At 44.4% G+C, this 27,782-nt stretch overlaps 1 protein-coding gene across 3 annotated transcripts; it reads left to right on the forward strand.

The window, feature by feature from the left end:
* LOC144104021 (uncharacterized) lies at positions 1-25,362 on the forward strand. 3 transcript variants are annotated; one of them, XM_077636804.1, is made up of 3 exons: positions 1-324; positions 5,561-5,724; positions 20,948-22,282. In XM_077636804.1, the coding sequence occupies exons 1-3, from the start codon at positions 291-293 to the stop codon at positions 21,014-21,016; spliced, it is 267 nt and encodes an 88-aa protein (XP_077492930.1). In that variant the 5' UTR covers positions 1-290; the 3' UTR covers positions 21,017-22,282. The 3 variants fall into 3 exon arrangements, with proteins under 3 accessions (XP_077492930.1, XP_077492928.1, XP_077492929.1); XM_077636802.1 differs by having other exon boundaries at positions 1-262; XM_077636803.1 differs by lacking the exon at positions 20,948-22,282 and adding an exon at positions 23,757-25,362 and having other exon boundaries at positions 15-324.
* The last annotated feature ends 2,420 nt before the right edge of the window (positions 25,363-27,782 follow it).

The following is a 27,782-nucleotide window of genomic DNA, read 5'->3' on the forward strand; positions in this document are numbered from 1 at the left end:
AAACGCTTTTCACTCATGGGGGCACCCTATTTGCTTGCTTCCTTTTTTTTTTTTATGGCACTGACGGGTTCCAGCGTCGGTTCATTGTTGTTGAGACAGCGAGTGTGCTCACGTGTAAACCACGCTTCGCTAAGTGCGCGTTCTTCATTTTTCCGCAGTGATGGAGCAAGATGTCAGAGCCACGAAACTGTACTGGGCTGTTTTCACGCGAAAAGTGATTTCAGCTGGTGAGAACATCGGCAACAGTGCGGCCGGGAGGCAGGTTGGTGCATAGGACGGCACACTCACTCATGAGTGCACCCATATCGCCTCGCTCCCAAGTCTGTAAGTGTGAGTGGACGTGAGTGCGAGTGAGTGTGAGTTAAGACACCGATAAGCCCTAACTCATTCACACTTGAGAGTCGCAGAGGTCGGGCGACTGTTTTGGTCGAAAAGCGACAGTCCCAAACGGTCGCGTTGGTCGAAAAGCGACAGTCGCGGGCCAGTCGCTCGCTGCTTGATTTTGCAGCCCCGCGATTGCGAGTAGCAAACCGCTGAACCAATCAGCGAGCGAGCCGAGCTTTCGGTAACGACACCGCTCGCGGGTGCGCCGAGCGACGAACTGCGCTTACTGCTCCTTGGCTGCCGTAGTCGTCGCAAAGCCTAGCCGGTTTCACATCGATGCCGCTGCTGAGTGTGTTTCGGAACTGACCAGCGCTGTAACCGAGATGCTACTTTCGCCACGGCCTTATTGTGAACGCAGTCTCATGATAATATAAAAATATGCTCGATTTCTGCGACGCCTTCTGCAGCGGAGAAAGCAGACGCCAGGCGATCGAGCCGCTTTGGGCAACAGCAGCAAAGCGGCAATGAGAAGAAATTTGCTTGTATCCAGCAACTCGGTATTGGCCAACGACCCTCAAAACTGATTCATTTTTGAATTTTGACTTACCAGAGCATGGTATGAACGCGAACAAACAACATACTAGCGCATTTTTCTGACGCTGGCGGCCGGCATCCAGGCTGGCTGGCCGGCCGCTTGTACGGCCGCGGTGCACATTGCCGGTATATCTTCCTCTTCGCTCAGGGACCAGAGCACTTTCGAGGGCCAAGCGCGAGTTCAGGAGACGCGGCCGAAGCAGACGAAACTCTCGAAAGCGCGCGAACGGCGTCATTCCCAAGAGTTCTCATTTCAAACGAGAATCGAACGAAAAGGCGACCCGAAATTCGCCTTTGCAAGTGTGAACATCGGTGTTGTCGACCTACGGTGTAGTCGCAGGCGACTGCTGGTCGCGCGACCTCTGCGAAGTGAATGGGCCCATTAGGCGACAACAGCGATGTTCACACTTACAAAGGTGACCTGCGGGTCGCCTTCTCGTTCGATTCTCGTTTGAAATAAAAAAAGTGAAGGAGGGGGGGGGGGGGGGGGGTGGAGAAGTGCGCTTGAGAACACGAGAAAAGGAATAAACAGAATGACAAAAGGAAGGAGGAATAACTTAAGCTGGGCGGTTAAGAAATGCGCAAATAACGGAGACGCGGGAAAACAAAAGACTGCAATGAGAGAAAAAACCGGTTAACACCAACCATATTTCCCATATTCTATTGCCATATGCCACCCCGCCGTGCCACTTCATAGTGGAGATCAGGGGAGTCTCCCCGGGCCCACTCCTCCAGCTATGGGTCGCTGTAGTAGCCATTCCCACATTGATTTCTTTCCACCTTCGGGTGGAAAAATCCCAAGAGCCACATCTTTTATATCCCTATTGGTTGGGATTATACCCGCTATGCTTGTTCTTTTTCGTGCTTCAATCTACATTATGTCCTTGCAAGTTAGGCTCTACCTCCTCAGGTTGACAAAATATTCGGTGTTTCTAAGCAGTTTATGTCTGTATTATTTTATATCTGCTTTCTTTTCTGTCATTCACCATAATATTTGTGCTTGGAAGTTTTACATGAAGATACTATTTATTAAAGTTAGGCAGGAGTTGTTTTTGCAGTGCAGTTGTTCTTTAGCTTGAAATAACTGCTGAGGTGCTCTTTTTCTGGTTCAGCGAATCTTATGTTTGGCAGTGCATGTGTTTCTCACTTGCTCAATTGAAAATACGCTATTGAATTTGTTTTGACTGGTTGTAATGCATCAGTATTGCCCCATTTGTGTGTTTAATCATACCTTCAAGCGGACAATGCAGGACATCTGTTCCTGACCTGCAAACTAGATTTCCTTGTATCACGACGGCAACCATTAGGCCATAGTGAGAGACATAGTCATGTGGGATGGAAGTTAAAATTTTTGTGCAAAAGCACAGGGTCTCATTGTAAGCTGCCAGTTAGGTGTGGCATGGTAAAAAACCTCTTGCGTTTGTGTGTGTGCATGTGTGTGTGTGTGTGGGTGCAGAGAACCAAATTAAGGGTCTCGAATAAACGCTGGTGTCGAAACCGTTCCCTGTGAGCAAAAATTCACAAAAAAAGCGAATGATGTATGCCACCTAGCTCGTCACGTTACCTTGTCGCATCATCACAACCTGGCCACTAATTTGTGAGCAAACTCTCCACCAAGCAAGTGGCATTTGAACTAATGAATGGTTGTCGGCAAGATATGGCACAGAAAGAGCAACCTGAGTCGCACTAGTCCCATCGTAGGCAGCTCCGCTGCGCCATGAGTGGTAGGACGACTCCCTGGTACATCGGAACGTAAAGTAGAGAATAACCAATTCCGCATATTTGCCTATTAACTCGGTAACCCTGTTGAGTCCTACCCTTAAGGCTGGGCTGAAGTGTCCCCTCCAGTTTTTTTCCAGTAGCAATACAGTGAAACTTTTCTTCCAGCTTGTAGGCTTACTCATGGGAGCACTTCTGTACGTAACAAGTGCAGGTAGCGGCATTCTGCTGGTGGGGTACGAGCTGCATATTTTCGATTGTCACTCTGAATTTGTCTCGGAGGTGACACAAGGATGGCTTTGCTTTGACATGCCTAATGCGTGTTGTGCTGATAGATTAGGCAACAGCTGCAACATGCTTGATCTGCAATTTAGGGTGTACTCTGCTGGTTCGTGGCACTTGCTTGTGGTGGTGTACCTGAGTTTTACCTCAGCCAGGCGTCTCTATATAAAATCACATCACCGTTCCCTGGATGCATCACACCATCAGTCTGCTATGTATGGGAGTCGTCTCTCTGCTGAAGTGGGTTTATCGCAAGAATAAATGTATTTTTTCATTTTGATGGCTGCTGCTGAGACATTAAGGGGCCATGGTGCCTCTGGATTGCACTAAAAATATTCTCTGCCTTCCCCACGCACAAGTGCCTGCTATATTAAACCCTGCTTTTTTTAAATAACACTTTTTCTTGTGCACAATGTGCTTTTCTGTGTGTTATGCTGCAGGAAAATCCAACATATCAGCCGGAGACTGTCTGCTAGATGATATAGGAGTAACCTGCATGGACAACTGCTGCAAAATTACGCTGATAATATCTTCAGGCTCATATCCTTTGAAACTGTGTGTCTGGTGCTCTGAATTTCTAATGACTCTGTGCTAAATTAGGCACACCAGAATCCTCTTGGGTAGTTTGTGGCAAGAAAACAAGATGTTTATTTATGGCACTGCCTGTCTACTGCTGCATACCACTTTGGTATTTATGGATACTGCCTTTGGTTGGATATGAGTCCTCTTCATTGCTTTTACGTTTGGCTGTGTTGAGCTGCATTGGTCTTCAGGCTCATGTCCTTTGAAACTGTCTGGTGCATATGCATTATCATCATCAGCCTGACTACATCCACTGCAGGGCAAAGACCTCTTGCATGTCTGTCCAATTAACCCTGTGGCTGGTCACGGGGTGCGGAGCACCTGTTGCTGCCGGCAGCACGGCACCGGCTAGGTGCAGGTCCAGGGACGAAGATGGAATGCCTTGTGAAATGGAGCTGGAAAAACTGATTTTGCAATTCGACTGAGCGAGTTCCACTCGGCCAGATGTAGCTCTTGCGTCACTCCAGGTTTGACCAGAGCCAAACCATGGCCAATTTTTATTTGTAACTTCTCTGGTTTAATAATAATAATTGGTTTTTTGGTGGAAAGGAAATGGCGCAGTATCTGTCTCATATCGTTGGACACCTGAACCGCGCCGTAAGGGAAGGGATAAAGGAGGGAGTGAAAGAAGATAAAATAATTTTTTTGGCATTGCTGAACAGAATGCTGTGATTGCTTGTGGTTGCTCACAAATGACTGACCTTCTTTCCTCATGAGCGTAGCATTACTGCACTGCCAAAACAGCATTCGTTGCTCTGTGCATCCTCACTGTGACGTCTTCCATTCTGTTTTGCAGCATTTTTAATTAGAGGAGATAGTTGGCTGTATTGGGTGTACTGTGATGTACAAACTCTCTTTAGTTTTCACAAAATACTGAGTACTGTTGTGAACATCTGTTATTCATTATGTATGCATTTCAATTCATGATGATGCTGTGCCAGTGTGTTGTCATTAATTGCATAACTGACACTTGAGTTGGAAAGCCCGCACAGGCAGACTTGTACTGTCCTTCCCATGATGCCAGTAATTGTGCAAGCGAACTGGTCAGTAGAGTGGTTGTTGCCTTGAATCCAATATGTCTGAATTTGTAGCCAATCATCAGTTTCCTGTGAGCGTAAGTGGAGCTCTCCACTGCACATGGAATTAGAAGTCAGGAATGTTTGCTTTGGAACTCACTTTTCTTTAAGCTCGTCCTCTTAAATTTGCACAACCTGGCACAGCTATTGTACGTGATTGTATTTCATATTCATAGTCTCATCCACGTAACAGGAAACGAGCTGTGGCATGTGCAGCCTTGTGTCTTAGTGAATATAATCTGGCTTTCACATGCAGTTTTTCATGGACTGCACAAATTATGTACCTTAAGTCCAATAACTTGCCAGGTTAACTTCTGCAGTTTTTCTCTATAAGTTCCTCTTGAAGGTTGACTTTCAAGGCTCGCTATGAAGGATATGGAAGATTTATTTCACTGAACTATGGTGAATGCCGGTGATATTTGACTTCAATATTCTGGAAGGTATTTTGTGTGGTGCGAGCTACTGACCGACCCTTGTGAATTCTGTTCACTGATGCGAAAACTTGCACAGAGGCCATGGTCTCGTCAAAATTTTAGCCTTTAGCCTTCTCCTCCTCTAAGACACTATCTGAAGAGCAAATAAAAGATAGAAATAGTGATGTGCTAAGCATAACTAACTCCCACTCATTTAGTTAAGCTCACTTGGATGGACTTATGACAGTGTCATGATGCCAGTAATGCAACTACAATTGCAAAAAGCAATGATTTAGCAGGGATTACAATGGCTGACTGGTTTTGTTGGCAATGATGATATTTATAGCAGCCTAACTGTTCTCTTCAACGGCATGCAGAATTCACTGTAGGGACATCTTGCTACGTGTCTGAATTCTTCTTAAGGCCAATTTACTGAATGAGACGTTTGAAAAATATCCAGCGCTTTTGATGAGTGTGTCCTCCACATTCATTTTTTATCCCTAGCTCCAACTGAACTATGGACTGTTGGTTCTTGTAATTTATTGAAAATATTCTACCTTTAAAATGCAGGTTCTATGGTTGTGCAGACTGGACACGGTGCATTTCCTGGCCAAGATTCTCCCCATCAAATGCACCCTCTCAGCCACTCCTTGGAATCTACTCCTCCTGGCAGAGGTAACCACCACGGTAAACCCACAGCAAGGAAGCTGCACGAATGCACCCACTGCAGCAAGGTATTCAAACACAGATACTGGCTAGTGAAGCATCTCAAAATCCATACTAACGTCAGCCCATACTCTTGTGACCTCTGTGGAAAGAACTTTTCTTCAAAACCCCTCCTGGAACGCCACCTGTCCACTCACTCTGCTGACCATCCTTCTTAATGTGACCACTGCGGTAGCAGCTTTGCACAAAAGGGTACTCTGGTAGCACACCTGCAATACTCACACTGGTAAACGTCCTTATCATTGCGACTATTGTGGTAGCAGCTTTTCAGTGAGGAGTCAGCTGGTGGTGCACGTCCGTACCCACAAGGGTGAAAAGCCGTATCAGCGCCAGCTCAGCCCCATGACCTTTACAAATCGTTCAGGCCTTGTGAGTCATATTAAAACCCATAAGGGTGAAAAGCCCTTCCAATGTGACTTGTGCCAAAAGACATTCAAGAGGGGGCGGAATTTGAGAAATCACAAGGACTTGATAAAGAATAGCAGTGGCCCGTGCTGCCATTAGTCAATATGTTTTGCTAGCTATCCTTTTGAATACAAGATAAGATTCTGGCTGAGTACTCTATAAAATGAGGTTATTAGCTAATCTGTATCATTAGCTACTTTTGTAAGTTTTGTTGGGTTTGAGGAACTTGACAGAAAACGATTTGACGAGCTTGTCAGAAAACGACATTGTGCCTTTATGCAACACACACAGACAGTCGGTCTAAGTCTTCCGTGAACAAGGGAGGCAATCCTGCTAAGCTCGTAAGCTTGCATGGGTGGATATAAAATCATGGCATACAGGGATGACGTCACTCTTTGTTGAAAATATACTTTCAGTAACATTATACGCATTACTTATGGCGGGTGCCAGTTGTTGGCCTGGCTCAGTGGAAAGATTTGGGGGAGTCAAAGGGCACACAGCACTTCTTTTTAATCTTGCAGTCTTAGTGGGCTATTTTTAGTGACGTTCATTTTAAATTCACTCATGTATATCACTGCCCCTGTAATTTACAACACAGGAAAATCTCCTGTGAAGCTCTTTGTGTGTTTATTCAAACAGTGTTAGTGGCTGGAACGAGTGGGTACAAATAGGTGTTCAGCCTCAAATTGACATATCTTGTGTTAGTTTGCAGGTTTCAAGAGTTATGTGTTGTCTGGAACGAAAACTAACAAAAAATTTCAACATCTTCATCGCTGTTTCTTAGAGCATTATGGCTGCTTGATAAAAGTGGTGCAATATTTGTAGACTATTAGGTCCTCACCATTTTCAGTCTGTTTTGGTTGTCAGGATGTCAGCTGTTTGTGATCATTTCACTTTGATTCAGGTATATTTGTTGTGTTGGTGCTCCTTGAAAAAGCCTCATCTATTCATGTAAGGTGTTCATGATAATAAGCTGCCATGGTCTATGGTTATTGAAATAAAAAATGCTCTACAATCTGCAGACAAATAATATTGTAATCTTGTAGTGTATTGTAAGGTTCCTAATTCAGGTCAGTTGTGTGAAATTGCCTGGTGCACATGAGCATTTACTGAATTTGCCATTACAAAATGTTGAACACATTCTGGCTGTTCGTAAAACTCACTTAGCATATTGTCGATTAAAATTCAAAAGCAGTGCAGTTCTTTGGTTAGCCTACTTCTTCGAAAAGGTGCTGCTTTTTTTTTTTACTATTATACTGCGAACATGCACAGACATCATTGTGCCTAGCATCCAGGAAGGACAGAATTTCTATTGCTTTCTTCAGCTCTCAGTGCTGTTTTTCACAAGGCCATTCTGTCTGATGGCATTGCCTTAACAGTGGCACACCAACTTGGTGTAATAAAGGAGTAATTACTCCTCGGCATCCTCCCAAGCGGACCCTTCAGCTACAAAGGAAAGCTATACAGCCTCCTCAGAAACCTTGCAGTTAAAGAAAAATTCATTCTGGTCCAGGGTTTGAACCTGGGACCGCTGCTTCTTCGGAGCAGTCGCTCTACCAAAAAATGTTTTCTTGACTACAAGGAATCTGTAGAAGCTGTAGAGCTTTCCTTTGTAGCCGTAAGGCTGCACTTGTGTCGATGCCAGTGACTAATTGTTTCCGTATTACAATCTACTCCACCTTGGGGGATTCTCCTCAATCATTTGACCAACGTGCAGCAGGTTTGTTGGTTGCTTTGGAGAAAATTATTTAATTTTTTGTTCTCCCAACAACTGACCTTTTACACAGACATGCCCTTGCATACATCCACTCTGTTAACGAACTATCATATTCTTCTCGGTAAATTAAAAAAAGATAACCCCCGTTTTCCTGTTTGTCGCACATTGTGCAGTCCCCCTATATTTTGCACAGGATTTCGCGTAAAATCTTTTTGGGCTAGCATTTCGATGTGAAATGTGAGCTTTATAAAATTGTTATCGTTCTTAAGGCAAAGATTAATTAAAATTAATGGCCAAGAAGCAACGGCAAAGTAACATGCGGTACTTTTTTTCAGTAATGGTATCTATAACGTGTTATCTTTTCTTGTAGGTAATGTAGGGCGGTAACGCGTTCCTTTTTTTCTTAGCCTAACGAGTAACGTATTTAGTTACTTTTTTTCGGGAACGCCCACAACACTGGCGAGGCATGGACTTGCTGTCAAATTCTTTTTGTGGACTTACCTACATATCGCATGTGATGAAAACGAGATGGCCAATCACCCCCTTTTAACAGCCAATACGTGAAAGCCTGTATTTTTTTTATCCGTAATGTGATACATGCTTAGCACCCATGCCCATGGTAATCGTTCGGTCATCTTCACAACTGTTGTAGCCTGAGCTGCGCCATCTTTGGGGAAACTAAGATATTGAAGAAAGCCTAATTGTAGACTTTTGCTTGGGGTTTCTGAATACGGAGGTGGGGAGGGTCATATCTCTGACAGTGCAAGCAATAGTGTGAAAATCCTGCCTATTGCATGGTGCATTGTAATTCATGCATATCTCGTGTCCATAGGAGAAGGCGTGTCTTGCTTACACTGCTTTTGGATGCCAACTGGCTTGTCACGGGCCATATCCTTTTATTTTCACTAGCAGTCTCACCGTTTCAATACCAATGGGCGTTCCCCTTGTTTAGGTTCGCATTGTTCTTCCAGCAGGCTGAAATTGTGTGATCGTCACGGGCTGTTTGCTGTTTAGGCAATCGAGCCTCCTCTTAAGCCGTCACTGCATTTTTCATTTTTTTTTTTGCAACGGGGTTGGGGGTGAGGGGCACCCAGTGCATTAACCACTTAACCACTGCGGCGTGTGAACCCATAGTGGAGGGCTCCGGAATAATTTCGACCACCTGGGGGATCTATGACATGCACTGACCTCGCACAGCACACAGGTGCCTTTTGCACTTCGCCTCAATGGAAACGCGGCCGCCGCGATTGGGTTCGCACCCGAAGACTTCGGTTCAGTTGTTCAGGCCACCACGGTGGGTAAACCCCTTAGTGGAGGACTTTGGAACGATTTCGATCACCTGGGGGATCATTAACGTGTACTGACATCGCACAGCACACAAGCGCCTTTTACATTTCAGATCTTCAAACTTTGGGTAGTTCGGGCATTTCTTCTGGTCTCTTTAAATCCGAATTATGAAAGTTTTACTGCTTTTCATGGTATTAATTAATGGCCCAATATATGTCAGTTCATGAATTTCAGATTCACGCTCGTGTTGGAGGGTCACAATTCACAGGGAGTTTTGAATCAACAATACGTTACGCACAGATGAAACTTTGCTGCTTCACAAGATATAGTTAATTTAAGTTGTCCACGTCGTCTTCATAGTGTATTTATATTTAATTATGCCCACGCCAACCATGCTCGTAAACTGTATGATGACAAAAGCTGCATCAACATTGGCACAAAATTCCTGTGTCACTGGTTGTTCCAGTTCAGCTGTGTGGTGCTTTACATATTTGTTTTTCTGTGTTATTAGTCTGTGAGAAGGAGGCGATGCATCGCAAAAAGAAATCCATGTCATCAGAGAATGGGGAACTTCGAGTGACTGGGGGAATGTCACTTTTGCATGTGTGCCAGTAAAAATGTGGTTCCGCTTTGTGCACCACCACACAGTTATGACATTCAGGCTTATTCATGCCTTTAGCTCTAAAATGAAAGCTGCAAAAATGTATTCCAGACCAACTTGCTTCGGTGAAACTTGCCAGAGTTATTTTTTTAAGCTGGCTATTTCAACACGTTCATCTGTGTAACAAGTAAACTCATTACAGGCTGGAAGGGTGGAACTGACCTTAACCTATCTAAATTCATTAAGTGTGTCTGTGTTAAGCCGTGACCATTTCACTGACTCGGTCGCTACTGAGCTTTCCAGGCTTTATTTCTCTTGTAGCGTGCTTTAGCAAAAGACGGCAGATTAGTGGAGATCGCGTTGTTCGCCGTTCCTCTCGCATGTACGCGTTCTTGCGTGTCCTTAATTGCATAGCAAATGCAACTGTTATTCTAGCGTTAGGTACATTACGGTAGACCCTTCAGCGTGGCGGCGCCGCCACCCTGTGGCTGCACCGCCACACTGTCGCTGTGCTGTCACGTGGCTGGTCACGTGGTGCGAAGCAGCTGCCGGCAGCTCGGCGCCGTGGCAGATCACATGGTTTGTTACGTGGTTGGTCACGTGACCAGCCACATGGTCCGGAACCGAGCTGTCACAACTGTGCGCATGTGCCATGTCAAGTGGGAAGAAGGAGGAACACCCAGCGAAACGGTGCGGCGAAAGACTGACTTTGCAAGTCAACTGAGCAAGTTGCACTCGGCCAGCTGTAGCTATCACGCCACTCCAGGTATAACCAAAGTAAACCACTGCAAATTTTTTCTTTCAGTTTGCCGTGAAAATGTGATCTTTTATGAATTATGCAATGGTATATCTGAAACCGTTCACGGTGCACTATGGTGACTTGTTAAAGCTGGTGAGCCATATCCCGATGGCTGTAGTCAGCAGCTTGCATAGAAAACTGGTACAAACAGCCACTAGTTACTGCATATTACTAGGCATTTTTTGTATATGGAGGTCGTCTCCCTCTGCAGGCTCACATGACGTGCAACTCTAAAATCCTTTTCCTCGTCCTAATAGCCACGACCCAGGAATGAAACATGCATGCTACCCTTTGATTGCACTAAATGGTTTACTTTAAAATGCAGAGCTACCTGCTATATTGAACAGTGCTGGTGTCCATTGTAAGTTACCACTTATAATGAGCATTCTCCGCATTTAGCCATTGTGTGCTTGTCTTAAGCCTGCTTTGTGACAGACTGCTAACTGGTAGCCCACGACCTGCCCACTGGTTTGTGGACAACTTGCCTTGTTTGTGTGTGTGTGCGCATACGCACCCACACAAACACCTTGCAGCATGCTGCTGGCAGTTTTATAGGGTAGAATGTTGGACCAGTTGGTGTAGCGACATATGCAGGAAAACTTTGCACAGATTAGCACAGGATAGGAGGGAGAGACCCGCACACACACACGAGCAGGCTGCGCGGGTAGAGACCCAAGCAATCCAAGTCGCACCAATGGCTGCACCTGCCTTAGCAGGGCCATGGCACCTCGCTTCACTGCTCCGCCACTGCACCAGTAGTACGAGGACTTCCAGGGATTTATGAATGTAAAGTAGAGAATGACCAATTCCTCATACATAGGCATTAACCCGTTATAGCTATCCGAACAGCTACCTCCAATGAACACCGAAAAAGTGAAAATTGAATTGGTAGAACACTTCAATCACATTTAGCCTTATTGCGCTTAATGTGAAGTAGAGAATTACGAATTCAACGTATATCCTCTTCAGACACTGTGTCGACATTTGTGGACGCGACTTAAGCCTGCTTATGTTTTCGTATACAGTAGCCGACGGGTAATTCGGACTTGTAGGATATTTCGGACCTCGATGAGGCACCGTCAGTCATCCCATAGAAGCGCATACATATTTGCGACGGATATTTCGGACTTAAAAAGTCCGAAAGTTCGATTCTGCGGACTAATTTCAGTCGCCTGCGGGCCAAATTCGGCCATTTTATTGGCTTTTCACTGACGCAAAAGGCGTCATCTTGGATTGAGGTGGATTTATGCTGCAGTTGGCTTGGCTTGACACTTTCGGTACCTCATTGTTGCCAGTAGAGGTTCCTGCAATCTCTGACACTTCGGGTGGCAGCCGGATTGTCATTGCCACCAACTTGCTTTTGTCGGCGACGTCGCGGGCAGTTATCGCTTGTCCAATACGTTGAAAATTGGTTGTTTGGGCAGGAAATTGTGCAGGACCTATCTCACATCTCGATGGGGAAAGGATAAAGGAGGGAATGAGAGAAGAGGTGCCATAATGGAGGGCTCCGGAATAATTTCTACCAGTTTAACGTGCACTGACATCGCACAGCACATGGGCTGCTTTGCGTTTCGCCTTCATCGAAGCGCGGCCACCGCGGCCGGGTTCCAACCCGGGTATTCTGGATCTGTAGACGAGCGTCCTAACCACTGAGCCACCGTGGTTGGTCTCATACATTCGCCGTTTCACCACTTGGGTTTCTCTGACCGCGTTGACCGAGTGGCGCTCAGTCTTCACGAAGTTACTTCTGTTCACCGTTTTGTGATTGCGTCCAGCAGTTCCGCCGCGTTGAAAGAAAAGTTCCTTATCTTTGCGTGTGTTTAGCGAGCGGTGTGGTGCACACTCGGATTGTGGACAACATGGCCCCGCCGGGTCCGTCAAAGAAGCGTGGGAAGTATTCCAACTAAATGTGGTGACCTTGTTTAGCGTGTACAGTGAAAGCACAACGTTGGCGCACATACAGGTGCAAATCGTCGCCAGCAAGAGAAATTTTCCGCAAGGTAAAATCTGACATTTTTAAGCCGATTTCATCTCAATAACGTGATTTTTTTGTACTTCATGGATTTTTCGGACTGTTCGAGTATTCGGACCATTTTTCGGGTCCCTTCGAGTCCGAAAAATTGGTCGGCGACTGTACAAAGTGAATTTCCACCTTCGAAATTCGTGCTCTTACCATTTTGACCCTCCCTCCTAAGTTTGTGGCGCTACCTCTTGCAGGCACAGCGAAATGTGTTTGTAAAAAAAGAATAAAGATAGGCATCACGGGGTTTTTGGTGCGACGAGTGAATAGCTTTTATTTTTTCATGTTAACTTTTCAAGTGGTCGTGAATGATGCAATTTACCATTCGGAATGTGTCAACAGGTTCATCTAGAAATGGCACACCAATTTTCATTGCCATAGATGAAGGAAAAGTACTGCTGTGGACGTTTGGAGTGGCATGCCCATAAACATCGACATGGTGCTTTAATGCCGAAAATATCAAAGTGGCATTTTCTGCCCATTATGCGCCATTTTTTTGGGCAGGTGCAGTAGGAAATTGGCTTATTGCTTACAGGTGTTGAAAACTACACTTCTTCAAATATATCTTTGAATGACTCCTGTGCTGTTGCGTTGTTCATGAAAATAGCCAATGGAGAAGAACCTTCAAAGAAGCGCGGCCAACTGAGCAATGAAGATCCGCAGATGGTCACAAAGAACTGCCACCACGCTGAGCTGCTGTCTTTTTCGAAAAAGACAGCGCACTATGATCAGTGCTTAAAGTGAGAGGTGTCTCGGAGGGACTTAGGCTTCTTACCAATATTGAAAAGGGATCTAGACCCCTATGCTAGAATGTAGACTGCATGAAACGGAAACAAGAAGCACTTTTTTATGCTTCTTTTAAGTGGTGATTCGAACATTTCTCTTTCTCGTTTTGAAAATTTTGCTGTGGTCTTTAGCAAGAATCATTAACATTTCGTATAAAACCCGAGATGGAGAAAAATACTAAGTGGCAGCTCTACACAAGGGTGGCGATGAAAAAGGTGAACACCTACCCTCACATCATGACTTAGTTCAGAGCCGGTCGCTGAGCTCTAAGGTTACAAAACAAGGATCAACACACTGGTCGAGGGTGGGGATACAACCCGGCTTGTCTGTAAAATTTCGAGACTGATTTATTTTCTTCTCCAGAAATGATTCCCCAAACCAAATGTTGGTGCATATGTGTAACGCCATCTTTTTGGGCTAACCTGAACTATTTATGTTTATTGTGGCATCTGCTAGATGGCGCTACATGTAGAAAAATACGCTGTCACTAGTCGTCTGTGCATTCAAGAGTGAGTGAATGTGGAGAGATGGACGTCCACCTAGAACAGCATGTAAACATGAAATTCTGTGTAAAGCCTGGCAAGACAGCTACCCAGACAGACGTATGAGCTCCTTCGTGACGCTTATGGCAAAGAGGCATTATCGCGGGCGCAAGTTTTCAAGTGTCACAAGAGGTTCATATTGGGGAGAACGTCGGTGGCAGACGGCACAAGGCAGGGGCGCCCTTCAACCTCACGGAATGAAAACGTGGCTCGGTTCAAGGAAATTGTACAGCAAGACCGCACCATTACAGTCCGCATGCTATCAGATGCTCTCGACATTAGTAAGACGACATGCCACCAAATTTTGCATGAAAACTTGGGGAAATTAAAGTTGAATGCCAGACTTGTGCCGCAGTCCCTCACACAGTACCAGAAGGACACGCGGGCATCAGTGAGTGCTGATTTGCTCTCCGAGGCAGAAACGGATGCTGCATTCGTCGCTAGCATCAATGCTGAAGACGAAACATGATGGTTTCAATGCGATTCTCAAATAGAGGTAGAGCGCCGAATGGCAGTCCAGAAGCTCTCTAGCGTCGAGAAAGGTGCGGCGACAGAAGACCAAAACAAAGACGATGCTGATAGTTTTTTTCGATCCCAGAGGTGTCATACACCACGAGTTCGTCCCACAAGGGCAGACGGGGAATCAGGAGTTTTATATCTGCCTGCTCCAGCACATGCGTGATGCACTGCGACGCCCTCACCCTGACTTCTGGGCATCTGTGCAATGGAGCCTTCTGCACGATAACGCAAGGCCGCACACTGCTCTCAGCTTGACAAAATTTCTCGCCAAGCACAGCATTACTCTGCTTCCCCATTTACCATATTCGCCTGACCTCTCCCCATGCGATTTTTTCCTGTTTCCTCGTGTGAAGAGAGCCCTAACAGGTCGCTAGATGGGGAGCGTAAAAGCTATTCAAGACACCACGACGCTTCTTTTGGCAGGGCTGACAGCCCTGCCAAAAGAAGCGTTTTCTAGTTGTTTCCAAGACCTCAAGAAGCATTGGAAGCTATGTATAGACTGCACTGGAGACTATTTCAAAAGGGGGCTGCACAATTGATTTCAATGTTAAATGCATTTTTTTTAATGGACTCAGTCTTGGAACTTTACCTTTAGCTTGTTTCAGGTCTCTGACATAAGTTGAGCAAACAACGACATATAAAAATGATTTCACCTCTGTAGAAACCATGTTTCAAACAGGCTGCAAGCTCTTTTCTACCCCTCCCTCTCGACCTATGCTCAGATCACTCGAGACCCCTTCGATGGATTCAGACTTTAAGCACTGCCTGTGATGGAAATTGGCCCCAGCTTGTGAACATGTTAGTTGTACAACAGTGCTGATATGAAGGCTGCACATCTAAAAGCCACGTTTGGTGCAGGAAATGCCGTAATTTTCTCTGCCTTTCATCACAGAACAGCTTTTTATCTGTTTCATAGGTCATGAACTGGAGAATAATTATCTGAAGCGTATATTCTCGCAGCTAAACATTTATTCATGTCTAAAGATAACTTAATAAAAGCAAGAAAAAGTTGCACTGTTTACGTTCATGTAGCAGCTTGGAGGTGCCATGCCCACATATGGGGACGCGAATAAAATATGCTCAGTTATGAATACAGTCAAAACCCGCAGTAACAAAATTGCCGGGGACAGCAAAAAAATTCGCTTTCGCGAGAAATTCAAAGCCGCGAAAATGAAACAGAAAAGGTAGAAAACAGCCCGCAAAAAGAAAATTTATTGCCAAAAGTCGGTTAGCTTGGTTTGCCGAGCCTTGCCTTGCAGCTACTTCATAGTTCTACTTTCACATTGCAAGAAGTGATGCATTGCCATGTCGTCATCGTGTGTGCCTAAAAACAGTCGGATCGTGTCGAAGCCGTCCAACACATTCCTCGGGCTTACCTTCTCTTCATGTTTTGGACCTTGGTCCTCGGTGTCGTCGGTTTCGCACACACCGCTGGTGATAGCATCGTCGGTCAATTCTTCATGAACAACTACATCGTCATCAGTGCAGATGAAATGATCGACACTGTGGCTATCTGGAACAACGTAGTTGTCAATGACACAAAGCGCACCCCATGCGTTGGCCAGCGTTTTCAGCCCTGCGCGCTGGCAGCACAGTCATTGTGAAGTGATTCTTCATGCATGTCTTCATTTGGTGACTCTGAATCGGAGTCGCGCGCGTGATGTCTGCTGGGTGGAGGTGAAGCCCGCGTGCTTGAAACAGTGCTCAATCACGACCGGAGGTGTTGCAACTCATGCAGCAGCCAGCATCTCAAGAGCCATGAACAAGGCCACTTCGGTGGGACGCTTGAGATGGAGATTAAGTATGAGACGTTGAATTAGGTTCTCTTTGTAGGCGCACTTCACACTTCGTATGATGCCTTGTTCGGGCGGCTGCACAACAAGAACTGCACCCAGGTGTGAAAAAAAAAAACATGCGCATGTCTGAGAGCTCCATATTAACGTGATGGGTGGTACAGCTGTCTAAAAAAGACTCACCGACCTGCCTGCCTTTCTCATGTCGGCATCAAAGGCCTCAAGCCAGCTGGAAAATATTGAACAGGTCATCCAAGAATTCCAGTTTGAGGTGTACTGGACAGGCAGCATCCCCTTGAAGCAGCGGTGCTTTTTGCTCCGGCCAGTGACAAGAAGCGGCCGTTTGTCAGTGCCGTCTATATTAGAGCACAACAATACTGTCTGCTTGCTGTGCTTCCCACCGTGTCATTTTGGCCCTTTCACGTCCAGGGTCTTCGAAGGCAGCATTTGATACAATAAACCCGTTTCGTCTGCATTGTAGACGTCTGTGGGTTCGTATTGCCCCAGGATTTCTTCGGCAGTCAGCTGCCACGTCGACATTACCACCCGGTCCACTCCTGCTGCTTCACCCGAAATCGCTTTGGCCACAGTATCGTCGCGGGCTTTAAATCGGCTCAGCCAGCCAGCGCTTGCTATGAATTTTTCATGCCCGAGCATGCAAGCAAAGCTCAGAGCCTTCTGTTACAGAACTTTGCCAGACAGAGGCACTTTATTTGCGTGCTGTTCACAAAACCAGGCAAAGACCGCCTTGTCGACGTCCGAGAACGCCACAGCCGTCACTGTTTTGTGCTGTGCTCGAGCACTATTCTCAAGTGCACTGAAAATGGCTGCCTTACTTTTCAAAATTGTAGACAGAGAGCTGCACGCAATCCTATACTCGTCGGCGATATCCATTTTTCCATGCCTTTTTCTACTTGGGCAATGATGGCAGCCTTCTCTTGCAGCGACAAAAATCTTCATTTTTTGGCTGGCGGAGACATCTTTTGAAACGCAAACGAGCCGACTGCAGCTCACACACACACACATACCGGCACCACCACACACACACACAACGAACGCGCGTGCACCGCTTTGCAGGCCTAAAAATGCAGCGCCGATGATCAGTCTAGTGTCGCCCCCTGATGGTGTCGCTGCAAGGCTGCCTCCCCTGAACATAGCCTCCGAGATCACTCCAACGTTTCGGAGGCCATGCCCTGAGCGTGTCCAGGCGTGGCCTCCACAAGCACCACCCCGCGGAGCCGATCACAGAGGGCACGCGCTGTGCCGGCTAAAGGTGGCTAAAGTTTACCTGGCTTCAAGATTGCCAGGCACCAACACGATCGCTCCAGCCACGCAAGTGTGTTGTGGCAGAGTACTCTTAAGCGCTAACCGCATGAGGTGACAATTCGCAGCGACAAGCCGCGCGATGGACTGAAGGCCGGCGAAGCATTGTCGTTCATCGTGTCTCCCAGTTTCTGGGTTTTCAGAAAATTTCGCCCATTGCCTGGAAGTGCCGTGCGAGACTAGCTAATGATGGTAGGCCTTGCGGGTGCATATTTTCCGATCCGTTTTTTGCACGCGAAAGGCGATTTTTTTTTTTTTAGCGGAGCAACAGCTGACGCATCCCTCACCATGGCAGCTATGCAAGAATTTAATGAAAGGCTCAATAATGAAGTTCAAAAATGAAGGGTGCCATGAGATATGTCCTACATGCACTATAAGTCACAAGGTCGCCGGAATGTCGCCTGGCGCCTTATCGCAGCGTCTCTGGGGCACGCTTTTCTCCGTCACGTGACTGTGTAGTCGACTAGAAATAAAATTGTTACCTAAATATATTTTTTCAGTGTTTTTATTGTGTTTTATCTTGTATGAATCCTTAAGAGCGTTGTTCTATGTGTTAACGCAAAATGACTGAACGCTGAAGCTGCCGCAATCGAGCAGCACTGAAAACGCGCCGCTCCGACACCAAGTCCCGTCGCTTTGTACGGTTTGCACCAGCGGCAGCGATGGGCGCTGGCGGCGTCATCGCGCGATGTATCGCGAAGGAATATCGCCTCATGCGGTTACTGCTTTAATTTGAGTGCTTTTTTGACGCTGTTATTCATAATATAGGAGACAGTATGCGGACCGGTGTTGCAGCAAATTTTGTTATCGTGGGATTGCGGTATGAAAATGTTTCATTACTGAGAGGTATGAAATACATTGGCCATTATGGGCATTTGCCGGTGATCTGGAAATATTTCGTTGCAGCGAGAATCTCGTATTCATGAGATTTCGTTATCACGGGTTTCGACTGTATCCGTAATTTTTTGCACAACACTTTTATTTGGTCTACTGATCATGATTTATGGAAAAAAGATTTTTCTTTTCAGTAGATTTAATTGGCGCCTGAAGGAGATATGCCTATTAACACCATAACCCTGTTGCCTGCTACCCTTAAAGCGAGGCCAAAGTGCCCTCTCCAGTTTTTTTTCAGTAGCAATACAGTGAAAGTTTTTTTCACCTTGTAGGCTTAGTGATGGAAGCAATTCTGTGCATAACAGAGTGCAGGTAACGGCACTTTGCTGCTGGGTTACGAGCTGCATATTATATTATGACTGCATATTATTGACTGTCGCTCTGAATTTGTCTGAATGACATCCACATAGATAACTTTGCTTTGAAATCCATAATGCATGTTGTGCTGATAGAATAGGCAACACCTGCAACATGTCTGATGTGCAATTTAGGGTAGACTCTGCTGGCTCGTGGCACTTCCTTGATGTGGTGGATCTGAGTTTTACCTTAGCCAGGTGTCTGGGTCTAAAATCACATCAGCGTTCCCTAAATGCATCACACCACGATTCTCTTATGTCTCTCTGCTGGCGTGGGTTTATCGCAAGATTAAATGTATTTTTGCACTTTGATGGCTGCTGCTGACACATTAAGGGGCCGCGGTGCCTCTTGATCACACTAAATATTCTCTGCCTTACACATGCACAAGTGACTGCTGTTTCAACCCTGCTTTGTGTAACTGACACTTTCCCTTGTGCACATTCTGCTTTTCTATGTGGTATCTTCCAGACAAATCAAACATTAGCCGGAGACGGTCTGCTAGATGATAGAAGAACAACCTGCTTGGACAACTGCTGCCAAACTACGCAGATAATATCCTCAGGCTTATATCGTTTCAAATTTGTGTGTCTGATGCTCTGAATTTCTGATGTCTTTATGCTCAGTTAGGCACATCAGAATCCTTCTAGGTAATTTGTGACAAGAAAACGAGAGGTCTAGATTTGGCAGTGCCTATATACTGCTGTGGACTACTTCGGAGTTTTTTGGGACTGTCTTTGGTTGGATTTGAGTTCTGTTCGTTGCCTTTACTTTTGGCTGCTTGATTGAGTTTTTTTTCTCAGCCGAGATAATCTGCTGATCCTGCAATAAACAGGGGTTCCACAAATACAGGGCTAAGGAAATCAAATGGTTCTCACATCCCCCAAGTACTCAATCAGCTGCATGTCCTGGGGAAAATATTGGCCCAATGATCTTCTTGGGTGCTGGCAAAACAGATTCCGCGTTTATTTATTCTCAGGTATATACATTTTCTTGGGATCATGAAGGAGTCAGTTCGCTGCGGTGTTCAATACAATCGGGCAGCTTTACTATGACAGGCATGAAAAGGCAACTGTTGCGGTATGTGCCACGCAATTCTGGGTCCACTCTGGCAGCTTATGCAGCTTGGTAGCGGCATTTTAACAGCCTTTCAGGCATAGAAGTCCTCCTACCTGTGACCCTTTTTACATTATGATAAAATGTATTCCTTCTCCAGTGAGAAAATTTTTCCATTGTAACCAATGCATATCTGTATCTTATAAGCACCTCTGCTCCACAAATAACCGTCATTACTCATGGCTGTTGAAGTTAACTAATCTACTCTCAAAATCAACACTGGGATGCCAATTTATGCTTTTTAAATGTACAGAACACATAGGCACTTCCACTAGTGGCATTTGGGTTTTTTTCCTTTTTTCTATCTTTGCTCTGCTTGACTTTCCAGACCAGTGTAGGCCTGTGATTACAAGCTGCCGGGAATGAACCTTTCAAACTGCTTCCAGACCTTACTTTTTAGTTGTCTTACGGTTGGAAGCCTGTAAATTCACATACCCAGTAGTAGTGCCGGGTATTGCACACGCATTAAGCCAGAAACATAATGTGATGCTTTTTAAGCATGCAAGTGCCTGCTGCATAATATGTGTCACACAAAGCATACAAACAATGTTGTTGAGTTTTTGGAGTCTCCTGCTTAGGTTACTGTGCTTTGTTTCAATTTGCAGGCATGAGGACCAGTATTACGACGACAAAGAGTAGCGCATGCCTGAGGAAGAACCTTTGAAAGCAACCTAGTGCTGCCAGCATATGCTGAAACTTGCCTTCATTTCTTTGCATGGGCTAAGTTAGGTGCAGGAGAATCCATCTGGCTTTGCCACGAGAACTATCAAGTTCAGCTGTGCTAAAAGTACCACTGTTGACATTGTATTTTAGCATGTTAGAAAACATCAGTTCCAAAGTTCGTTCTCATATTTAACTGCACAATGCCACTTGCACTTCTTTTTTTTTCTGTCCGGATCCTTTCACATTTTGTGCCTGCAAAAGAAAATGACAGAATATGCTGTCAGATATCGTTTTTGTGAATTCTCAGTGCTCCTTTGTGCATTGTCATTTATATAATAGCACACAAGCACTGCTGCTTGTGGGATAAGTTTGTTTTTATAGTTTCTCTCCTGTGTTCTTCATTGTTTTGCAGGCCAATTTTGAAAAGCCAATGCATACCAGGTTCCAGAGGAAGAAACCTTCAATACCATGCCTTCCATGACTCCATTGCTTCATGCTCATAGCCTACAAGATTGCATGTGCAGTGATCTCAGTGCATTGTGTCTATGCACAAAGTGGAATAAATTGTCTGAATCAAAGGGATCTAAATAATAAGGGAAATAGGCATCACCCTGAAAGCAGAAATCTTGTTTATTGAACTTGTTTCGTAAGCAATATAGTTCTTTCCACAGGAATGACAACAGGTTTTGGAAAAGAGAGGGAATAACGGATGGCTGCATAGTGATGTCTTCAGTGTTACTGATGCTGAGGTGGCACCAGGTTTTTTATTCTTGGCTCGTGAGTCATGGAGCACAAACCATTGGTCCAGATTGGTTGAACAGTTTTCATTGAGTTCTCAGCAAGGTTCCCATCTCAGTTGTGGGACATACAGAGCACATGATGCGCACAGCAATCAAGCAGACCCTCCGACTGGTTTACTCTTAAGAAGTGCACTTAGTAGTAGCAGTAGTGTTAGAATCACATTATTTGGTCACTCAATATCAAGTGCCAAGAAAGGAGTAGGCCTGGCGCACAAGGGCCAGCTGGTCTTGCAGTGATCCATGACAAGCCAAGAATGAGGGGGAAAGGGAGGCGAGGGGTCTGAATGGCTGGGAAGGGCATTCCAGAGGAGAATGGATCAATTTGTCGTGTGTTTCAGGGCAGTCAACTTTCGGGAAATGTTGCACATTGCTGCAAGGAAGTCTGTGCCGGTGTCAGTTGGACGTTCCATGTGACTTTGTGACTTAAAGAATAGAAAAAAACTAAGCAGCTGGAGCTCACTGTTTGCTAAAGGAAGCTCATTGGTTCCAAATCTTTATGCTGAATTAAAAATAGGAGAATATGACGGCTTCAGTTTACGTGCTAAATTTGGTGAATCAGACCCCATTGGGTGTTTCAAAGCAAAATCACTTGATTGCCATTGTGAAACGTGTCACGTCTTATATCAGAGAGTTCAAAATGCAGTTATGCTAGACAAGGTTTGGTTCGCTTAAGCCTGCAGTTTGATTCATTTGTGCCATATAATGTTTCGTTCTGTCTTTTTCACTCAATGCAGAAATATCAAAAATGAAAATTGCATGCGTTGAAATAATTATTCTTTTGGCGCCTCTGGGTTTGAGACATCAAATATTGTCTTGATTATTGTGCTGTACAGTCACAAATCTTTGCAAATTCTTTGCTTACGTCATTCTATGTGACTCCACCACTTTGCACTCCTGCTTTGTCCTTGTGGGCTTTGTAAAGACTGCATCTCTGCAAAACTTGTGCGGTCAGTATTGTGTGGGGAATTCTACACGTTATTTTGTTTGCAGCTGTTCACTGGTTTGAAACAATTTTCTTTGCCATTGCTGAAGAGAACACTGAGATTGCTTGTGGTTTATCACAAATGGCTGCCCTTCTTTCTTCACGCACATAGCGTTACTGACTCTATCAAAACTAGTCGTTGCTATGTGCATTTATCCCCACTCTGACATCTTCCATTCTATTTTGTGGCGTTTTTAATAGGAGATATTTGGCTGCATGGTGTGTACTTTGATGTACAAACTATTCTTAGTTTTCACAAAATACTGAATACTGTTTTGAACATCTAATTCATTATATATGGATTTAGATTCATGATGGTGCTATGCCAGTGTGTTGTGTCATTAATTCCATAACTGACACTCATCAGTTCATAGCCTGATAAGGCAGACTAGTACTGTTCTTCTCATGAAGCCAGTGATTGTGCAAGCAAACAAGTCAGTAAAGTGGCTGTTGACTTTAATCCAATATCTGAATTTGTAGCCAGTCAGTTTCTTGTGAGCGTATGTCAAGTACTCCTCTGCACATGGAATTAGAAGTCAGGAATGTTTGCTTTGGAAGTCGCTTTTTTTAAGCTCTCTACTCGGTTTGCACAACTTGGCACAGCTATTGTACGAGATTGTATTCCATATTCATTGTCTCATGCACGTAACACGAAATGAGCTGTGGCATGTGTAGTCATGTCTTAGTGGATATAATGTGGCTTTCACATGAAGTCTTTCATCAGGGACTGCACAAATTATGTACCTGAAGTCCAAAAACTTGCCAGGTTAAATTTGCAGTTTTTCTCGATAAGTTCCTCGTGAAAGTTGACTTTCAAAGATCACTAGAGGGATATGGAAGATTTATTTCACCAAACTGCAGTGAATGACAGTGGTATTTGCCTTCGATATTCTGGGCGGTATTTTGTGTTAGATGAACTGCTTACCAACTGACACCCTTGTGAATTCTGTTCACTGATGTGAAGACTTGTACAGGGGCCATGGTCTCTTCAGAATTTTGCCTTTAGCCTTCTCCTCTCAGACACTTTGAGGAGTAACTGAAGGATAAAAATAGTGGTGTGCTAAGCATAGCTGACTGCCACTCGTTTAGTTATCTAGCTCACTTGGATGGGTTTGAGACAGTGTCATGATGCCAGTAATGCAATTGCAAGGGTGAAAGGCAGTGACTGCATGGATTACAATGACTGCCCTATTTTGTTGGCAATGATGATATTTATAGCAGCCTAAATGCTCTCTTCAACTGCGTGCAGAATTCACTGTAGGGATGTCTTGATTTTGGCCTGAATTCTTAAGGCTAATCTACTGTATAAAACTTTTTGTAAACATCCATAGCTGTTGATGAGTGTGTCCACCACATTCATCTTGTATCCTTATCTCCTAGAGAACTCTAGAGTGTTGGCTCTTGTATTTTACTGAAAGTATTCTACTTTTAAAATGCAGGTTCAGTTGCCACGCAGAGAGGACACTCTGCATCTTCTGACCAAGATTCTCCCCATCAAATGCACCCTCTCAGCCACTGCAATGCACCTACTCCTCCTGGCATAAGTAACCACCAGAGCAAACCCACAGGAAAGAACCTGCTCGAGTGCACCCACTGCAACAAGGGATTCAAATGCAGGTCCGACCTAGCGAAGCATCTGAGTGTGCATACTGGCGACCGCCCATACCATTGTGACTACTGTGGTACCAGATTTGCATTGAAGAAAGTCCTGGTAGTACACCTGCGCACTCACACTGGGGAACGTCCTTATCATTGTGACCGTTGTGGTCGCAGCTTTTCATCGAGCAGTCACCTGGTGGCACATATCCGGACCCACACAGGTGAAAAACCATTTCAGTGCCAGCTCTGCCCCATGGCATTTACAGAACACTCACAACTTGTGAGTCATGTTAGAACCCATAAGGGTGAAAAGCCCTTCCAATGTGACTTGTGCCAAAAGACATTCAGTAGGAGGCGAAATTTGAGAAATCACGAGGACTCGATCCACAAAGAATAGAAGTTGCCCGTGATGCCATTAGTAAATGTTTTGCTAGCTATCTTTTTGAGTACAAGCTAACAAGATTCTGGCTCAGTACCCTTGAAACAAGGTTATTAGCTAACCTGTATCATTAGCTAAATATGTAAGTTTTGTTGGTTTTGAGGAACTCCTCAAAAAACGACATTTGTTGTGCCTTTAAATAACACACAGACATTCGGTCTAAGCCTTTCCTGAACAAGGAAGGCGATCCTGCTACGCTCGTAAACTTCCATGGGCTCATATAAAATCACGGTCATACTTGAAAAGAGACTCAGTAACATTATACGCATTATTTATGTCTGGTGCAAGTTGTCAACCTGCCTCAGTAAAGAGATTTGGGGGAGTCAAGGGCACGCAGCACTTTTTAATTTTGCTGTCTGAGTGGGCTATTTTTAGTGATTGTCGTTTTAAGTTTGCGCATTAATATCACTGCCCCAATAATTGACAACCCAGGAAATTCTCGTCCTATGAAAATCTGTGTGTTTATTCCAGCAATATTACAGGCAGGAACGAGTGGGGACAAATAGGTGTTCCACCTAAAACTGATACGTCTTGCGTTAATTTTTAGGCTTAAGGAGTTCTGTGTTTGTAAAAAACTAACAAAAAAAGTTCACAGTCTGCATTGCCATTTCTCACAGCATTGTGTCTGCTGGATATAAATGGCATTATATGTAGACTTTTCGGTCCGCACTATTTTCAGTGTATTTTGCCTGTCATAATATCAGCCGTTTGTTATTTCACTTTGAGTTGGCTATCTTTGTTGTATTGGTTTTACATGAAAAAGGCTTATCTATTCGCATAAGGTGCCATGATCTATGGTTATTGAAATAAATAATACTCTACATACTGCAGACAAAAAATATTGTAATCTTGTAGTGTGTTGTAAAGCTCCTAATTTAGGTCAGTTGTGTGAAATTGCTTAGCGCACATTAGCATTTACTTCATTTGTTATTACAAAAAATACATTCTGGCTGTTTGTACAACTCACCTGACATATTGTGCATTAAAATTCAAAAGCCATGCTTTTCTTTGGTTAGCCTGCTTCTTCACAAAGCTGCGGTTCCTTTTTTTACACTATTATACTTCAAGCATTCACAGACACCATTGTGCCTTGCATCTAGGAAAGACGTTTTGTCACTCTCTTCAGCACTCAGTGCCGTTCCCCACAAAAAGGGTATTCTGTCTGATGGCGTTGCGTTACCAGTGGCACACCAACTTGCGGTAATCAGTGAGTTATTGCTCTTTGGCATCCACCCAAGCGCAGCCTTACGGCTTCAAAGGAAACCTATGCAGCTTTCACGAAAACCTTGTAGTTAAAGAATAATTCTTCCTGGTCTGGGATTCGAACCCAGGACCACTGCATCATAGGAGTGGTGGTTCTACCAACAAATTTTATTTAACTACGAGGTTTCTGTGGAAACTGCATAGCTTTCCTTTGTAGCTGGCTGCGCTCGGCTCGATGCCAGTGACTTATTACTCCCTCATTACAAATCTACTCCGCCTTGGGGGATTGCCCTTTAAAACATTAGACGAACTTGCATTAGTTTTGGCGGTCGCTTTGAAGGAAATTTTAAATCTTTAATTCTCTCAACCACCATTACAAGCCCTTGCATACATTGATTTGAATAAGAAACAATAATATCCTTCTTGGCAAATTTAAAAAAAAATAACCCCCGCATTTTTACTTGTCGCACATAATGCAGTCCTCCCCATGCTTTGCATTTTTATTCTTTGAAGCTCAAGCACAGTTACACTGCTCATGCTGCCTGCACCTTTGCAGCTACTTCTTTGTGGGCAGCACCACGAATATGGGCACAGGTGCCAGTTTTATTGATTTTAATCAGACTATATAATGCATGCTCATGCTACCATCTTTTCCTTATTTCAGGGGTGGACTGCCTGACTAGGCTGTCAACGGCTGCTGTTCATTCAGGTTCATTCATGTTAATTATATATATATATGGGGCTATGAGTTTGGCAGTCTTTTACGCAGCAATATATACAGTAATCACTAAGTTCGTCCAGTATACATATATATACTGAACAAATTTTGTGATTACTGTATATATTGCAGCGTAAAAGCCTGCCCCCAAGTCATAGTCCCTGCTGGCCAAAAAAAAAGTTGACTCCAAATACAAGTAGGCACACACAACAAGTACACCAATTGCAGGCTCAATATGCTTGATTCTGACTGCCAAACTTGCTTTATTCTGGTCAGATAATGGTTGCATTGATTGACACAGCTTGCTAGTTATGCATCTTATACACTAAGGCATATCTCAGTGTGTTACGACTCACGAACAAAACAGTTGCCATGTGAATGGTGGGTGGCGCCATCTGTTATAAACACCTGAAATCAAACGTCTTTTTGAGTGGCCAACACTTGTGTTAAAATTGAATGTTATTGATAAGAAAACAATGTTTCCAGTGAACATGTGCGCTTGGAAAATATAGAGTGCTGCAAAGTACGAGAACAGTAGGTGTACGAATGGACAGCCAGCAACGGTGCAGTGCTAAACGATGCAAAGGAGTGGTCTTCTCCCCAATTCATGGATGCTTTCAGTCAGGTGATCGCCTTTACTCAAAAGAGGTGTGAAGAGCGCAAATAAAGCTAACGCTCAAGTCTAGGTACTTATACAATAACTCTGACTGGAATCACACTGGGGTGCCACCTAGGGCTTGTAGAGGCCGTCGCTTTACTGGTTTGCGGCAAAATAGGGATCGGGGATGCCTGCGTAGCACCCCAGATCTTCGAATTAGCCGGAGTGGTGCAAGCCGCCACTTTGAATTATTGGTCAAATTTGCATTGTAAATTACGGGACCACAGAAATTCTTGGAATTATCTGGGATTTTGACTTAACTGAGTTTGAATTATCGATGTTTTACTGTACATTGTTTTTAAAATATTAAAGACTTTTGCCCACTGATCTTTTTCAGAAATTTTTTTATACGTTACAGATATGCAATACTTGATGTGATGTTCACAGGCGTTTCTTCACGTTCTTATTTGATTCGTATTTCAATATTTTTGCACACCAAATAATGTGTCTATATGGCATAGAGGGTTACCCTATTTGTTTTGTATCTGATGACCTACATAAGGGAGCCAAAAGTAGGTATGTTTATTCTTTTAAATTACACAAACCTATAGATGATAGCCTCAAAGTATATTGCAAAAACAAGTGTTTTTCCAGCGTTGCCCCTCTCCCCCCTTTTCTCCCAACTTCTTTGCACCCACTCACTACGAATATCCTGGAATACCTACTTTCAGTGCATCAGTAACCAAAGAAGTCGTGGATACTTGACTGCAACGAAAGGAGCCCTTTTTTCTTAATAGTGGTTTATTTGCCTTACACTTTGTATTGTTCTGAAATGTTCATGTAGGTGTGCCTCAAGGAAGCATCTTAGGCCCTCTTTTGTTTAACATTTGCATCAATGATGTTATTAG

This window comes from Amblyomma americanum, chromosome 9, assembly GCF_052857255.1.
Source record: "Amblyomma americanum isolate KBUSLIRL-KWMA chromosome 9, ASM5285725v1, whole genome shotgun sequence".
Classification (NCBI taxonomy): Eukaryota; Metazoa; Arthropoda; class Arachnida; order Ixodida; family Ixodidae; genus Amblyomma; species Amblyomma americanum.

Bases quoted from the DNA above. Each gene is read 5' to 3' on its own strand.
- LOC144104021 (XM_077636802.1), top strand. From the start codon at position 161: ATGGAGCAAGATGTCAGAGCCACGAAACTGTACTGGGCTGTTTTCACG. The intron at 263-5,560 runs GTTGGTGCATAG...TTTAAAATGCAG, and splicing joins ACAGTGCGGCCGGGAGGCAG to GTTCTATGGTTGTGCAGACT. The intron at 5,725-20,947 runs GTATTCAAACAC...ATTGTTTTGCAG, and splicing joins AATGCACCCACTGCAGCAAG to GCCAATTTTGAAAAGCCAAT.